This window comes from Pristiophorus japonicus, chromosome 6, assembly GCF_044704955.1.
Source record: "Pristiophorus japonicus isolate sPriJap1 chromosome 6, sPriJap1.hap1, whole genome shotgun sequence".
Taxonomy (NCBI): domain Eukaryota; kingdom Metazoa; phylum Chordata; class Chondrichthyes; family Pristiophoridae; genus Pristiophorus; species Pristiophorus japonicus.
In genome coordinates this window covers 258,719,764-258,733,952 of record NC_091982.1, presented here as the reverse complement: position 1 = coordinate 258,733,952, position 14,189 = coordinate 258,719,764, and the positions used below count along the sequence as shown (strand labels likewise).

The following is a 14,189-nucleotide window of genomic DNA, read 5'->3' as shown; positions in this document are numbered from 1 at the left end:
GCTTGTCAGACAGCGAGGTCGATGGGCATAGCCGAACAATATTCCCGAGAATTAAATAATAATTACGGTCGTCAGTCAACCGAGGTAAATCACCTACAGGTTCAAAGTAAGAGACGGTGGGGGCCCAATGTCTCAGAAACTGGAAATTCTAACAGAGCGTCGAAGTCATGCTATAGGTGCCTGGGACAACACATTGCTCAAAGTTGTCCACACGTGAAGGCAGAGTGTTTCTTCTGCAGAAGGACTGGGCATCTTGCGAAGGCATGCCAACTGAAGGGTAAACCAGTTTTTAAAGCTATGAGTCCAGTGTTCAAAGCTATGATTAGAAATCCCAAGTGACTACATAGCATGGAAGAACAACAACAGGACGAGGAGATGTTAGAGTTACACATCATCAGGAGCACGAGGTTAACGGACAGCGATTCGGAAAGCATCAAAATCCACATAGATGTTGCGGGATTCAAGATACCAATGGAATTTGAAACAGGTGCATCCGTGAGTGTAGTACCGGAGTCACTATATCGCGACAAATTGCGTGATTTCCAACTGGAGAAATCCAAGATCGAGCTGCGAGGCTACTCGGGAGAGAAAATTCCTGTGGTAGGTCGTATCACCGTACCGGTGAAATATAAAATCAATTTCAGAACTTGCCTCTAATAGTAGTGACAGGAGACAAGTCTGCCTTACTAGGAAGAAATTGGTTGAGCGCACTGAAGCTGGATTGGAGTAAGATTTTCTGTGTGGAAGCGAGATTTTCATCAACGGATGAGGTTATCAAGAAGTATCCGAAGGTGTTCTCCGAAATGGGCAGTCTGATCCAAGGCTTCAAGGCGAGTGTCAGGGTACAGAAGGACGCTAGATTGGTTTACTATAAGCCACTTTCTGTACCATATGCACTCAAGGAGAAAGTTCAGCAAGAACTCAAAAGATTAGAGACTGAGAACATTATTTGTAAGATAGATTGATGTAAATGGGCTACACCCATTGTTGTACCTAAGTCCGATGGTAAGGTAAGATTGTGTGGTGATTATAAAGTAACCGTAAACCAGTTTCTAGAGGGTAATGTCCCCAATACATTGCTGAATATAGAAGATTTGTTCACAACACTGACAGGTGGTCAGATCTTCACAAAACTGGATCTTATGAATGCTTACTTACAGCTTGAACTAGATGAAGAGTCCAAGTCATGTTTGACTAAAAATACTCATCTAGGCCTATATCAATTTAATAGGCTACTGTTTGGAGTGTCTTCCGCCCCTGCCATATTCCAAGGGGTGATGAACCAGATTTTGCAAGGTATTGAAGGGGTAGTATGTTATTTGGATGACATACTAATTTCAGCACCAAATAGGCAAATTCATAACATATTGAATGAAGTTCTCAAATGGCTAGAGAAGCACAGAGTACGAATGTCTGCTCGTAAGTGTGAGTTATTTAAAAACTCAGTGGAGTACTTAGGATACAGAGTAGACAAAGATGGTTTACATCCAACCATGGAAAAATTGGATGCAATTAGAAATGCACCTACTCCCAGGAATGTTACTGAACTTTGTTCATTCTTGGGTCTTTTGAACTATTATGGGAAGTTCCTACCAAATTTGGCTACAGTATTACATCCACTGAATGAACTATTGAAAAAACAGGTCCATTGGAAGTGGTCAAAAAAATGCAGCATTCAAGGAGTGTAAAAGCAAATTGGTAGAGAGCACAATGTTAGTTCACTATGACATATCTAAGGAGATTAAGCAAGCATGTGATGCCTCTCCATATGGAGTTGGGGTAGTGATCTCTCATGTATCACGTAGTGGGGAGGAGAGACCAATTGCTTTTGCTTCACGCACTCTCAGTGCCAGTGAGAGTAATTATGCGCAAATTGAAAGGGAAGCTTTGGCATTAATTTTTGGGGTCAAGAAGTTTCACAAGTACTTGTATGGTTGTAAGTTTACCATCGTTACGGACCATAAGCCCCTAACAGCAATCCTCTATCCAAAGTCCCCAGTTCCAACATTAGCTGCAACCCGAATGCAGAGATGGGCTTTGATTTTGTCAGCATGTACACATGATATTGAATACAGACGATCAGCTGATCACAGTAATGCTGATGCAATGTCCAGATTGCCTTCCCCAACATAAGTTACACCCAATAGGGAAGAAGTGTTTTATTTTTCATACATTGATGAACTGCCAGTCACAGCTGAAGAGATTGGTAGAGCAACCAAACGTGACCCAGTGATGTCAAAGGTGTATGAGTATATTGCAAATGGATGGCCAAACCAGGTAACATAAGAACATAAGAATTAGGAACAGGAATAGGCCATCTAGCCCCTCGAGTCTGCTCAGCCATTCAATAAGATCATGGCTGATCTGGTCGTGGACTCAGCTCCACTTACCCGCCCTCTACCCGTAACCGTTAATTCCCTTATTGGTTAAAAATCGATCTATCTTTGACTTGAAAACATTCAATGAGCCAGCCTCAACTGCTTCCTTGGGCAGAGAATTCCACAGATTCACAACCCTCTGGGAGAAGAAATTCCTTCTCAACTCGGTTTTAAATTGGCTCCTCCGTATTTTGAGGCTGTGCCCCCTAGTTCTAGTCTCCCTTACCAGTGGAAACAACCTCTCTGCCTTTATCTTGTCTATCCCTTTCATGATTTTAAATGTTTCTATAAGATCACCCCTCATCCTTCTGAACTCCAACGAGTAAAGACCCAGTTTACTCAATCTATCATCATAAGGTAACCCCCTCATTTCTGGAATCAGCCGAGTGAATCGTCTCTGTACCCCTTCCAAAGCTAGTATATCCTTCCTTAAGTAAGGTGACCAAAACTGCACGCAGTACTCCAGGTGCAGCCTTAACAATACCTTATACAGTTGCAGCAAGAACTCCCTGCTTTTGTACTCCATCCCTCTCGCAATGAAGGCCAACATTCCAATCGCCTTCCTGATTACCTGCTGCACCTGCAAACTAACCTTTTAGGATTCATGCACAAGGACCCCCAGGTCCCTCTGCACCACAGCATGTTGTAATTTCTCCTCATTCAAATAATATTTCCTTTTACTGTTTTTGTTCGCCAAGGTGGATGACCTCACACTTTCCGACATTGTATTCCATCTGCCAAACCTTAGCCCATTCGTTTAACCTATCCAAATCTCCTTGCAGTCTCTCTGAGTCCTCTACACAACCCGCTTTCCCACTAATCTTAGTGTCATCTGCAAATTTTGCTGCACTACACTCTGTCCCCTCTTCTAGGTCATCTATGTATATTGTAAACAGTTGTGGTCCCAGCACTGATCCCTGTGGCACACCACTAACCACTGATTTCCAACCGGAAAAGGACCCATTTATCCCGACTCTCTGCTTTCTGTTCGCCAGCCAATTCTCTATCCATGCTAATACATTTCCTCTGACTCCGCGTACCTTTATCTTCTGCAGTAACCTTTTGTGTGGCACCTTATCGAATGCCTTTTGGAAATCTAAATACACCACATGCATCGGTACACCTCTATCCACCATGCTCGTTATATCCTCAAAGAATTCCAGTAAGTTAGTTAAGCATGATTTCCCTTTCATGAATCCATGCTGCGCTGCTTGATTACACTATTCCTATCTAGATGTCCCACTATTTCTTCCTTAATGATAGTTTCAAGCATTTTCCCCACTACAGATGTTAAACTAACCGGCCTATAGTTACCTGCCTTTTGCCTGCCCCCTTTTTTAAACAGAGGCGTTACATTAGCTGCTTTCCAATCCGTTGGTACCTCCCCAGAGTCCAGAGAATTTTAGTAGATTATAAACGAATGCATCTGCTATAACTTCCGCCATCTCTTTTAATACCCTGGGATGCATTTCATCAGGACCAGGGGACTTGTCTACCTTGAGTCCCATTAGCCTGTCCAGCACTACCCCCCTAGTGATAGTGATTGTCTCAAGGTCCTCCCTTCCCACATTCCTGTGGCCTGCAAATTTTGGCATGGTTTTTGTGTCTTCCACTGTGAAGACGGAAGCAAAATAATTGTTTAAGGTCTCAGCCATTTCCACATTTCCCATTATTAAATCCCCCTTTTCATCTTCTAAGGGACCAACATTTACTTTAGTCACTCTTTTCCGTTTTATATATCTGTAAAAGCTTTTACTATCTGTTTTTATGTTTTGCGCATGTTTACCTTCGTAATCTATCTTCCCTTTCTTTATTGCTTTTTTAGTCATTCTTTGCTGTTGCTTAAAATTTTCCCAATCCTCTAGTTTCCCACTAACTTTGGCCACCTTATATGCATTGGTCTTTGATTTGATACTTTCCTTTATTTCATTGGTTATCCACGGCTGGTTATCCCTTCTCTTGCCGCCCTTCTTTTTCACTGGAATATATTTTTGTTGCGCACAATGAAAGAGCTCCTTAAAAGTCCTCCACTGTTCCTCAATTGTGCCACCGTTTAGTCCTTGTTTCCAGTCTACTTTAGCCAACTCTGCCCTCATCCCACTGTAGTCCCCTTTGTTAAAGCATAGTACGCTCGTTTCTGACACAACTTCCTCATCCTCAATCTGTATTACAAATTCAACCATATTGTGATCACTCATTCCGAGAGGATCTTTCACTAGGAGATCGTTTATTTTTACTGTCTCATTACACAGGACCAGATCTAAGATGGCTTGTTCCCTTGTAGGTTCTGTTACATAATGTTCTAAGAAACAATCCCGTATGCATTCTATGAATTCCTCCTCCAGGCTACCCCGTGCGATTTGATTTGACCAATCGATATGTAGGTTAAAATCCCCCATGACTACTGCCGTTCCTTTTTCACATGCCTCCATTATTCCCTTGATTATTGTCCGCCCCACCGTGAAGTTATTATTTGGGGGCCTATAAACTACGCCGACCAGTGACTTTTTCCCCTTACTATCTCTAATCTCCACCCACAATGATTCAACATTTTGTTCATTACAGCCAATATCATCCCTCACAACTGCCCTGATATCATCTTTTATTAACAGAGCTACCCCACCTCCTTTCCCTTCTTGCCTATCTTTCTGAATCGTCAGATACCCATGTATGTTTAATTCCCAGTCTTGGCCACCCTGCAACCATGTTTCTGTAATGGCCACCAAATCATACCCATTTGTAATGATTTGTGCCGTCAACTCATTTACTTTATTTCGAATGCTGCGTGCATTTATGTAGAGTGTTTTCATCCTAATTTTTAAACCATGATTTTTAGTTTTGACCCCTCCTGCAGCCCTTTTATATTCAGTGGCCCTTTTTGTTTCTTGCCTTTGGTTTCTCTGCTCTCCACTTTTACTCATCTCTTTTCTGTCTTTTGTTTTTGTCTCCTTTTTGTTTCCCTCTGTCTCCCTGTATTGGTTCCCATCCCCCTGCCATATTAGTTTAACTCCTCCCCAACAGCACTAGCAAACACTCCCCCTAGGACATTGGTTCCGGTCCTACCCAAGTGCAGACCGTCCAGTTTGTACTGGTCCCACCTCCCCCAGAACCTGTTCCAATGCCCCACGAATTTGAATCCCTCCCTGCTGCACCACTGCTCAAGCCACGTATTCATCTGTGCTATCCTGCGATTCCTACTCTGACTAGCATGTGGCACTGGTAGCAATCCTGAGATTACTACTTTTGAGGTTCTACTTTTTAATTTAGCTCCTAGCTCCTTAAATTCGTCTCGTAGGACCTATTCCCGTTTTTTACCTATGTCGTTGGTACCAATGTGCACCACGACAACTGGCTGTTCTCCCTCCCTTTTTAGAATTTCCTGCACTCGCTCGGAGACATCCTTGACCCTTGCACCAGGGAGGCAACATACCATCCTGGAGTCTCGGTTGTGGCCGCAGAAACGCCTATCTATTCCCCTTATGATTGAATCCCCTATCATTATCGCTCTCCCACTCTTTTTCCTGCCCTCCTGTACATCAGAGCCAGCCATGGTGCCATGAACTTGGCTGCTGCTGCTCTCCCCTGATGAGTCATCTCCCTCAACAGCACTCAAAGCAGTGTATCTGTTTTGCAGGGGGATGACCAGATGGGACCCCTGCACTACCTTCTTTGTACTACTCTTCCTATTGGTCTTCCATTCCCTAGCTGGCTGTGGATCCTTCTCATGCGGTAAGACCAACTCACTACACGTGCCACTTATGTCATTCTCAGCATCGTGGATGCTCCAGAGTGAATCCACCCTCAGCTCCAATTCCGCAACGCGGTCCATCAGGAGCTGGAGGAGGATACACTTCTCACACACGTAGTCGTCAGGGACACCGGAAGTGTCCCTGAGTTCCCACATGGTACAGGAGGAGCATAACACATGACCAAGCTCTCCTGCCATGCCTTAACCCTTAGATACCCTTAAATTGGTAACAACAATGTTACAGTTTACTTACTGATATAAAAAATAAAAAGAAAAGCTACTCACCAATCACCAGCCAATCACTTAACCCCTTGGCTGTGACGTCACCTTTTGATTCCTTTCTACTTCTTTTTTGCCTTCTCTCCCCGCTGTAGCTGTACAAGTCCACCTTTATAGGCCGCTCCGACGCTGCTCCCGCCTCTCGCCAACTGCCGCTGCCTGTGGAGCACCCGCTGGGCCTTTATAGGCCGCTCCGACGCTGCTCCCGCCTCTCGCTAACTGCCGCTCACAGCCATTCTTCATTCGTAGGAATGAATTATCAGTCGATAAAGATTGTATCATGTGGGATGCAAGAGTGGTTATACCAAATAAATGCAGGTCCAAATTATTAGGAGACCTCCATGACCAGCACCTGGGAATGTGCTTGACCAAGAGAGTGCACGCAGTTATTTATGGTGGCCAGGTCTTGATAAAGTTATCGAGTACATCGTGAGGCAGTGTACGACATGTCAGTCGGTAAGCAAGCAACCACCATCAGTACCATTACAGCCATAGAAATGGCCTCCCAGGGTGTGGCAAAGGCTACATATTGATTTTGTTGAGTTAGAAGGACAACAATTGTTCATTGTGATTGATAGCCATTCGAAGCGGGTTGAGGTGTTTCCAATGTGGAAAATAACAACAAGTAAAACATTGGACATTTTACGAAAATTATTTTCTTCATTTAGCCTCCCTGAAGAGATTGTTTCGGATAATGGACCACAATTTCGTTCAGAAGAATTTGTCCAATTCACGAGCAAAAATGGTGTGAAACATACCAAGGTTCCACCATACCATCCAGCTTTGAATGGTGCAGCAGAGCGCACTGTACAAATTGTAAAATGTGCCCTCATAAAACAAATGTTAGATCCAAATCCAAGGAAACGACAGTTGTCATTGGATCACAAATTGGTTAATTTTTTGATTACATATCGAAATACTCCTCATACAACTACTGGTAGAACACCAGCAGAATTGTTTCTCAAACGACAGCCACGAACCAGACTCTCGTTGTTAAAGCCAAATTTGGCACACTCCATAGAAGGGACACAATTAAGACAGAAAGGGAGAAGTGTGAAATTAAACTGAAGGCGAGTGAAGAACCATCACCATAAATGGTTAAAGTGGTTATCAGAAAGAGTGGTGAAGATATGTGGTCCTCGCACATATTTGGTGAAGATGTTTGATAATGGACAGGTTAGGTTTCTTCATATTAATCATATTTTACTTATAGACATGGAAGGAGTTGAAGGTGGGATTGATTCAATTATTTCTGACTCATCAGATAGTTTTGATACACCAGTAGCAAATCCTAAATCCAATGTACTGGAAGCAAATCCAGGAGAGAATCAGAATGAAAGTCTGAGTCCAAGTCAGGAAAACAAAAAGCCTGAAGTTAGAGTGAGTTCAAATGAAAATCAAGGAAATTCCGTGGAGGAAAACGTTCCTCGGGATGTGCCTCGAATGAGTGTGAAATCGACACCAGATTTGGAAGGTTCTGTTCGAGAGCGAAGGTATCCTCTTTGAAACAGAACACAAGTGGTAAAGTTAAATTTGTAATTATGGAAAAAATAAGTTTATATCCTGTGTTATGTATAAACATTAAAGTTATGTATGATGTTTTTTATAATAACTTCTTCATTAAGGAGGGCGAAGTGTAATGTCTGTAAGCTTGTAATGTTCGTAGCTCCACACTGTGGATGTGGATGTATTGTGTACTGCAACTGCATAGTTAATAATAAACAGAACCAGGCAGATTCCGGAGCCTTCCAAGAGAGCTGCCTGCCATGTTAGGAGCTTTGTGTGCCGTGCTCTGTGAATATATCTCTTAAGATACCCTGGCTTTGATAGTGGATGTATTTTAGACCAAACTACATGATTCAAGCTACCCGTGCCCATCCTCTGACCCTGCTTGTTCTTTGTTTTCACTGAGCTCTTTTCAACTGCTGGAAATCTATTGAAATTTGACATCCTGGGCAACTGGATTCCTCTGCCATCAGGAATGCTCTGTTGTTCTGAACTACATTGATTAACTCCGCTGCTGTGACTCTGCTATGCTTCTCAGTTACTCCAAGTGTTAAGTTGCTGAATTCTTTTCTCAAATTATTTTCTGAACTCCTGGGCATCTAGGCAATGTTTCTGCTTTGGATTACACTGGATTACACCACTACGCTTCTGCACTACACTACACTGGATTACACTGCAAGACTCATCTGCTGTGTCTCTGATTCTGCTACTAAAAGATTTTTAAAATAACTTTTAAACTATGTCTGTGCCTCTGTTGAGCTGGGTCGACTGGATTGGCCAATTTTGTTGGCTTCTCGCTAGCAGCTGCTGTTTCACTGTCCGGTGTCTTGTTCTATTGATTTTTCCACTTAGCTGGTCACTGGCTTCTGGTTTTACATTTTCTCCACCTCATCATCAACTTTCGCCATCAACTTTCTGCACCCCAACTAATTCCTATGACAATAACCTCCATTCTCTAATTCTCTACCCTTCAAGTAAGATCGAGACCATCCGTTCAGCTGCCTCTGTCATTTGCCTTCCTTCCCCAGCCCACCGGACCAAACTTCTTCTAAGGTTCCCCCCTGCCCTTACCCTGAACTCACATCTTTCTCCAGTTTCTCTCCGATCTCCACCTCATGACCTCTCCACGCTCATCCTGTCCATGAGACAGGTTAGATGCAGGAAGAATGTTCCCAATGTTGGGGAAGTCCAGAACCAGGGGACACAGTCTAAGGATAAGGGGTAAGCCATTTAGGACCGAGATGCGGAGGAACTTCTTCACCCAGAGAGTGGTGAACCTGTGGAATTCTCTACCACAGAAAGTTGTTGAGGCCAATTCACTAAATATATTCAAAAAGGAGTTAGATGAGGTCCTTACTACTAGGGGGATCAAGGGGTATGGCGAGAAAGCAGGAATGGGGTACTGAAGTTGAATGTTCAGCCATGAACTCATTGAATGGCGGTGCAGGCTAGAAGGGCCGAATGGCCTACTCCTGCACCTATTTTCTATGTTTCTATGAGACCCACCTCCTGCTCCCTCGACCCTATTCCCACCAAACTGCTGCCCACACAACTTCCTTTTCTGGCTCCCATATGAGCTGACATTGTTAACGGTTCTCTCTCCTCAGGTACTGTCCATCAAAACTACTGTCTTCACCCCTCTCCTTAAAAAAAAAACAACCCATGACTCGCTCCTCCGTCATTGCAAACTACCGCCCCATCTCCAACCTCCCTTTCCTCTCTAAATTCCTTGAACGTGGTGTCACCTCCCAAATTCAAACTCATCTTTCCCGCAGCTCCATGTTAGAATCCCTCCAATCAGGTTTTTGCCCTGCCACAGTACCCTCCTTGTCCTTCTCAACTTGACTGCAGCCTCTGACACGGTTGACCACTCCATCCTCCTCCAACAGCTCTCCACCATCGTCCAGCTAGATGGGACTGCACTTGCCTGATTCCATCCTTATCTAATTATAGTCAGAAAATCACCAACAACGGCTTCTCTTCCCATCCCACCTCGTTACCTCTGGTGTCCCTCAAGGATCTATCCTTGGTCCCCTCCTATTTCTCATCTACATGCTGCCCCTTGGCAACATCATCCAAAAACACGTCAGTTTCCACATGTACACTGATGTCACCCAGCTCTACCTCACCACTATTTCTATTAACCCCTCCACAGTCTCTAAATTGTCAGACTGTTTGTCCGACATCCAGTACCAGATGAGTAGAAATTTTCTCCAATTAAATATTGGGAAGACCGAAGCCATTGTTTTCGGTCCCCTCCACAAACTCCGTTCCCTAGCCACTGACTCCATCCCTCTCCCTAACATCTGTCTGAGGTTGAACCACACTGATCACAAACTTGCTGTCATATTTGACCTCAAAATGAGCTTTCGACCACGTATCCACAGCAGATCACCTATTTCCACCTCTAACATCGCCCATCTCTACCCCTGCCTCAGCTCATCCACTGCTAAAACCTTCAACCATGTCTTTGTTACCTCTAGACATGACTATTCCAACATACTCATGGCTGGCCTCCCACCTTCTACCCTACGTAAACTTGAGGTCATTCAAAACTCAACTTCCCATGTCCTAACTCTCAACCATCACTCTTGTGCTCACTGATGTATTTTGGTTCCCGGTTAAGCAATGCTTCAATTTCAAAATTGTCATCCTTGTTTTCAAATCTCTCCATTGTCTCACCCCTCCCTATCTCTGCCACTTCCTCCAGCCCACTCCCCAGCCCACCGAGATATTTGCGCTCCTCTAATTCTGGCCCCTTGAGCATCCCTGATTATAATCGCTGAACTATTGCCTGCCGTGCCTTCAGCTGCTTGGGCCCTATGCTCTGGAAATCCTTCTCTAAACCTCTCTGCCTCACTATCTCTCTTTCCTCCTTTAAAACACTCCTTAAAACCTACGTCTTTGACCAATCTTTTGCTCAAATGCCCTAATATCTCCTTATCTGTCTCGGCATTAAATTTATTGTCTTACCATATTCCTGTGAATTGTCTTGGGACATTTTACTACTAAAAGGCACTATATAAATATGAGTCATTGTTGTTGAACGCCTCGAGTCACTCCTGTAAGAGGACCTCACATCCTCTATGATCTGGAGTACTTGTCTCGTTAATTAATAATGACCCAGGTATCATAACAGAGAAAGAATCCTTACTCCATATACCAGCTACTTAAATATCACACGTGCCACAACATGAATTCTCTTTAAGGAAAGTGGATTGGAAAGCATTCTATGAAGACAGGCACAGCTTCAGACCAATAGCTGGTTTATTTAAATAGAGTACATGAGTGAACAGTATACAATTTTCACAGTGAGAACAATCCATTCCCCTGCACTCCTTGGTTATGAAAAACCATAAATAGCCAACTTACTACCTTTCTAAACATGGGCTCACCTATTCTAGGTTAATCTTTTGAAGCTAAGCTGGTTCCGATTGTTTTTAATATAGTTCATTGCTGCTGATGAGAAATCACAGATCACTCTGTGCCACAGAGGTAGAGAATGACACCTCTCTGTGAACTTCTCCCAAACCAGAATAATGAATTCAGCAATATTGTATGGAGGCAAAAGTGACTATCTTTGTTGATGGTCCAAGATGCTTATCAATAGCGTAACTATTTCAGCTGACTGTCCTTGGGATCTTCCCATTGTGTCGAAGCTGCAGTAATTCACATATATAAGCCATGCTGTTGCCATTATGTCACTGATTGAGCTGCTTTTAAATACCCTGCTACCTCCAATATCTTGGATGACATTTTTACTTAACTCCTTTCATGCTGCACTTAGTATGAATTAAAAACTGACTTTTAATAGAGTGTATAGGGAGACACAGAATTTACTAGCAGGAGGGTCAGTAACCAGAGCACACAGATTAAAGATAATTGGCAAAAAAGCCAGTGGGAAATGAGAATAATTCTTTACTCAGCAAGTTATGATCTGGAAAGCACTGCCTGAAAGGGTGGTGGAAGTAGATTCAATAGTAACTTTCAAAACAAATGGATACATAATTGAAAAAGAAAATGTTTCAGGGCTGTGGGGAGAGAGCAGGGGAGTAGGACTATTTGGATAGCTCTTTCAAAGAGCTGGCACATGCACTTCTGTGCTATATGATTCTATTCGATAAGCGCAGCTCAGGCAACACAACCGCAATCCAATTTGCCACAGCAGCTGAAAATGTCACAGCTCAGATTGCCTAACTTTGCCTGTTTTACCTAAATCCAAGGAAATAAAAGCCAAAAAAAACTTTGCCCTACTTTCATACCTAACTCCAAAAGAGTAACTGGCATCACACACAATGCTTTGATGATAGGTTGTGAGGTTTTGGGTATGTTTATGATTTTATGGAAAAACAAGATGCTGGAAACACTCAGCAGGTCATATAGTATCTGTGGAGAGAGAAACAGTGTTAACTTCTAGAAAAGGGCAGACCTACTTTAAGTTGGGTATTCCTGGAAGAGATGCGGCAGTGAGTTAAACACTAAACAATCTAGAAAGTGGTGTTGCTCAAGGGAGCAGTTGCTGGGACCAGTTATCCATAACTTACAATCTACCTTTCAACTTTCTGATGTGGTTTCTAAAATGCATGGAGAGCTCACTTTAAGATGCTTTACATGTTATATATTATTTAAATCTGTTTACTAAAATAACTGGGAGAGCTGCAAAAATTATACAACCGTCAGTCTCTCAATTTCATTTCGCACTTTTATTTTGTCAGTACTTTTTTGTTCTTTTTTTTAAATACAGTCGCTTTTAAAAAAGATTTTAGAAACACTTTCTGTGCACGATGTTAGCTCCAACTTCCTTGTACTCGCAGGCCAAGACCCACATTTGCTGGAAAGCAGAAAGGGAGGAGAGGATCGAGCCTCCCATCCACACAGAGTATTTCCTCTCCGGAGGAGCGCAGACCTTGACCGGGGTGCCGGTGGGCACCATCTTCGTCAGCTCCTTGAGCATCCTCTCGTCCATGCACGGGAACAAACTGGAGCCTCCCGACAGGATCACGTTGGCGTAGAGGTCCCTCCTCAGGTCGATGTCGCATTTCATGATGGTGTTGAAGCACAGCTTGTCGATGCCGGGCGCCTCGATGCCAATGTTGGCGGGGATGAAGAGGGTCTCCGGGCAGCGGAATCTCTGGTTTTGGATCTTGATGACCTGCCCGTCCGGGAGCTTGTAGTCTTTCTCCACGTCGCAAGGCTTCTTGCACATCTCGGCTTGGGGGTCCACGGCCACGTAGCACAGCTTCTCCTTGATGTCTCTCACGATCTCCTTTTCCGCCGTGCTGACGAAGGAGACCCCGCTCTCGGTCAGGATCCTCACCAGGTACTCGGTGAGATCCCTGCCGCCCAGCTCCAACCTCAGCACGGCGTGGGGCAGGCAGTATCCCTCGTAGATGGGCACGGTGTGGGTCACCCCGTCTCCGCTGTCCATCACGCACCCGGAGGTTCTCCCCGAGGCGTAGAGAGCCAGCACCGCTTGGATCGCCACGTACATGGCCGGAACCTCGAAGCCCTCGAAGAGGATCTGACACATCTTCTCCCTGTTGGCCAGAGGGTTCAGGGGAGCCTCGGTCAGCAAAACCGGCCTCTCGTTGGACTTGATTTTCAAATCATTATCGTACACGTACCTCCAGATCTTATCCATGTCGTCCCACGATGTGACAATCCCGTGCTCCACCGGGTATTTGATGGAGAGGATACCCCGCTTCGCCTGAGCCTCCTCGCCAATGTAGAAATCCTTCTGGCCAGCCCCAATGATGAGGGCTTTCTGCCGAGGTTTGCCGATCACGTTGGTTAAGACCGAGCGAGGTTCCTTGTCTCCTGAGATGCCAGCTTTGACCAGACCTGACCCATTGTCGATCACGATGGCGGGCTGGAAATCCACCATTCTTGCGAGGTCCCTGAAAGTAGCTAGCCAAACGCGAACACACACTAACACACTTCCCCTATGGTCTGCTTAGCAACGCTGCGCAAACGGCAATGAACTTTTCATACTTGCTGCCCCGGCTTTAACATTTTTGTGAGGTTTCTCTCATCCAATTGTGACAGTTTGCAAGAATTATGAGGAAATAATCATTGATGAGCAACGTCGCGTCATCCAACAACCACTGGACAACCATTCAGCGCTGTCACTTTAACAGCAGCCTGTAGCTTTTTGACGATTATTATTGGATGTCAATAAAGTATAATACACTCAAAACACAACTCAGGAATCCAACCACTCGTAACCTTATTAGTTAACAATCCTCCAACGATAAGTTTATTAATAGTCAAATAACTTT

General features: G+C 44.1%; 1 protein-coding gene across 1 annotated transcript; it reads right to left on the bottom strand.

Annotated features, from left to right (window-relative positions):
• Nucleotides 1-12,673: 12,673 nt before the first annotated feature.
• LOC139266059 (actin-like) lies at nt 12,674-13,795 on the bottom strand. Its single transcript, XM_070883897.1, has one exon. The coding sequence runs from the start codon at nt 13,793-13,795 to the stop codon at nt 12,674-12,676; it is 1,122 nt and encodes a 373-aa protein (XP_070739998.1).
• Between the last annotated feature and the right edge of the window lie 394 nt (nt 13,796-14,189).